The sequence below is a fragment of the Petaurus breviceps genome, unplaced genomic scaffold (assembly GCF_028583685.1).
Source record: "Petaurus breviceps papuanus isolate PSGF00001 unplaced genomic scaffold, PetGlider_PUasm1.0 91133, whole genome shotgun sequence".
Lineage (NCBI taxonomy): Eukaryota > Metazoa > Chordata > Mammalia > Diprotodontia > Petauridae > Petaurus > Petaurus breviceps.
Genome location: NW_027187419.1, coordinates 36,556,316 through 36,559,314, shown reverse-complemented (window position 1 = coordinate 36,559,314; position 2,999 = coordinate 36,556,316). Strand labels below are relative to the sequence as shown.

The window sequence follows — 2,999 nt, the reverse complement described above, 5'->3', positions numbered from 1 at the left end:
GCCACTTATCAAAGTTGAACTATTAACATTCCTACTTGGAAAAAGGTGAGAGAGGAATATAATGAGAGGAGGTGGGGAGAGACAGAATGGGGTAAACTATCTTATATAGAAGAGGCAAGGGAAAATGGTTACAATGGAGGGGAAGAATAGGAACGCAAAAGGGAATGGGTCAACCTTATTCTCATTGAATTTGGCTCGGGGAGTGAATGACATACACACTGGATATGGTATCTCACCCTACAGGAGAGTAGAAGGGAAGGGGATGAGAGGGGGAATGATCGAAGGGAGGAAAGGCTGAGTAGGGGGAGGGAAGTTGGAAGCATTCACTTTTGAAAAGGGACAGGTCAAAGTAGAGAATAGAACAAGTGGGTGGTGGGATAGGAGGGAGGGAAATATAGTCATTCTTTTACAATATATCTACTATGTTGATGTTTTCCACTAGCTATACATCTACAACCTATACTGAACTGCTTATCTTCCCAGGAAGGGTGGGTAACAAGGGAGGAAGTGAATGAATTTGGAATCTAAATTTTTAAAATCAAATGTTTAAAATTATATATATATATATATATATGTATTATTAATACCATTTTACATGTAATTGGGAAATAAGATATACACACCCTGGGGCATAGAGATCCACCATGCCCTACTGGAAAAGTCAAAGGGGGTATGGGAGAAGATATGAGAGAGAGCAGATTGGAGGAAGGAATATCCTGTGGGATTGCTATTTTGGGGTGGTGGGTAGGGGGGAAATGGGGAGAAAATTTGTAACTCAAAATTTGGCGGAAATTAATGATGTAAATCAGAAGTTAATAAAGCATTTAAAAAATGAAAAAAAAAACAAAAGAAAAAAGAAAGAAATCATCCTGCTTATAATTTCTTATTGCACAATAATATTGCATTATAATCATCTACCACAGCTTGTTTAGTCACTCTCCAATTGATGGGCATCCCTTCAATTTCCAATTCTTAGCCACAAAAAGAGCTGATATAAATATTTTTGTACAAATACATCTTTTACTCTGTTTTGGATATCTTTGGGATATAGACCAAGCATCCACATAGATTTTTAAACTACAAAAGATATCTTTTAAATTTCAGAAGCAGGTTAATCAATGATTAGCTTTCATAGGTACTCTACTAATTTAGAATGTAAGCTAGAGATGTATTAAATAGTGGGACAGAAGTAGGAACAGAGACCCAGACTATACTGGTTCAAGAAATGTTTCAAAGCAGCTCTGAGTTGGACTTCTTAGCCTTCACAGGTGTGGGGTAGAGTATCTGATTGGTACAATGCAAAGTTTCTCTATTTGTCTCCCTCTGTCTCTGTTTCTCTGTCTCTCTCCTCTCCTCCCCCCCCCCCACGCCGTGCTGCCTCCCTCTCTCTTCTTCTGTCTTCTTTCCAGAATGCACTAAAACCATTAATTCATTATTCTAATATTCCCCTTTCACTGGAATGTTCTTTCTATCACTTTATTCAAGGCAATTTTGACATCCTTATTTCTCAGACTGTAGATGAGGGGGTTTAGCATGGGCACAATGATAGTGTAAAAGACAGAGGACACTTTCCCCTGGTCCATGGAGCTGGATGAAGATGGCTGCAGGTACATGAATACACCAGAGCCAAAGAAGACACCAACTGCTACAATGTGGGAGCTGCAGGTGCTGAAGGCTTTTGATCTGCCTCCAGTGGACTGAATTTTCAAAATGCTAGTAATGATAAAAACATAAGAGAAAACTATGATCAAGGTCGGGCAAAGGACATTAAATGAACTGAAGATCTTATTCACGACTTCATTGATGTAGGTACTAGAACAAGAGAGTTTTAAGAGTGGAAAGAGGTCACAGAAGTAATGATTGATAGCATTTTCCTTACAGAAGAGCACTCTAAGCAAGCAGCCTGTGTGAATTGTGGCCCCCATCAGGCCCAATGCATACACTTCGCTCACCAACCATGAGCATACCTGATAGGACATGGTAAGACTATAAAGAAGGGGATGGCATATAGCAACATAGCGGTCATATGCCATCACAGCCAACATTTGACATTCAGAAATTACAAAAATGACAAAAAAATAGAACTGAGTCATGCACTCAGGGTAGGAGATAATATTCTTCTCTGAGACAAAATTCACCAGCATTTTAGGAGTGATGATAGTTGATTGACAGAGATCAATGAAGGACAAACTGCAAAGGAAATAGTACATGGGGGTGTGAAGATGAGAACTGAGTTTAATTAATATGATCATGCCCAGGTTCCCAACCACAGTGACCACATAGATGCCAAGGAATAGGAAGAAGAGGGGCAACTGGAGCTCTGGCTGCTCTGTCAGTCCTATAAGGATAAATTCAGTCACTAGGGAGTAATTTGCTGTAGCCATTCTTTTTCAGTGTAGAGTAAGAGGAGGCAAGAACCTGTTTATACAAAAAGGAAAAATAACATCCTTGTTATTACAAGTCTCAAGGGAGAGCTCAGACAGAACAGTAAAATTATAATTTCTTTTTAAATTATTTTTTTTGGTCTCTATTTCCCTATAACCCACCTAAGGGGCAAAGCTTTACATACCATGTACCTAAATTTTGGCAAAAAAAAAAAAAATATATATATATATATATATATATTTTAAAGCAATCTGGGTTAAGTAACTTGTTCAAGGTTACACGGCCAGTTATTATTATTTTTGTGTGGGTGCCAAGTATCGGAGGCCAGAACCAATCCCAGGTCTCCCAACTCTGGGGCTGGCGCTCTTACTCACTGCGCCACCTGGCCGCCTCTTGGCAAAATATTTGTTGATCAATATTTGATCATAACATCAAAATTCATGGATCATCTTGATCAATATCTTACATAAAAACATTGATATGCATATCAAATTTAAACATGACAAAGCTTGGAGAGATTACTAACTTGTGGTTTGATCAAAACATTTTCTAAAAGTAACATGACAGGTTAGGACAATGGGCTGAATCTAATACGATAAAATTTAATAAAGGTA

At 38.3% G+C, this 2,999-nt stretch overlaps 1 protein-coding gene across 1 annotated transcript; it reads right to left on the bottom strand.

Moving 5' to 3' along the window:
• Positions 1–1,451: 1,451 nt before the first annotated feature.
• On the bottom strand, positions 1,452–2,399 carry LOC138155359 (olfactory receptor 8G50-like). The gene has a single exon (XM_069080570.1). It carries the CDS (start codon positions 2,382–2,384, stop codon positions 1,452–1,454), a length of 933 nt encoding a protein of 310 aa, XP_068936671.1. The 5' UTR covers positions 2,385–2,399.
• Between the last annotated feature and the right edge of the window lie 600 nt (positions 2,400–2,999).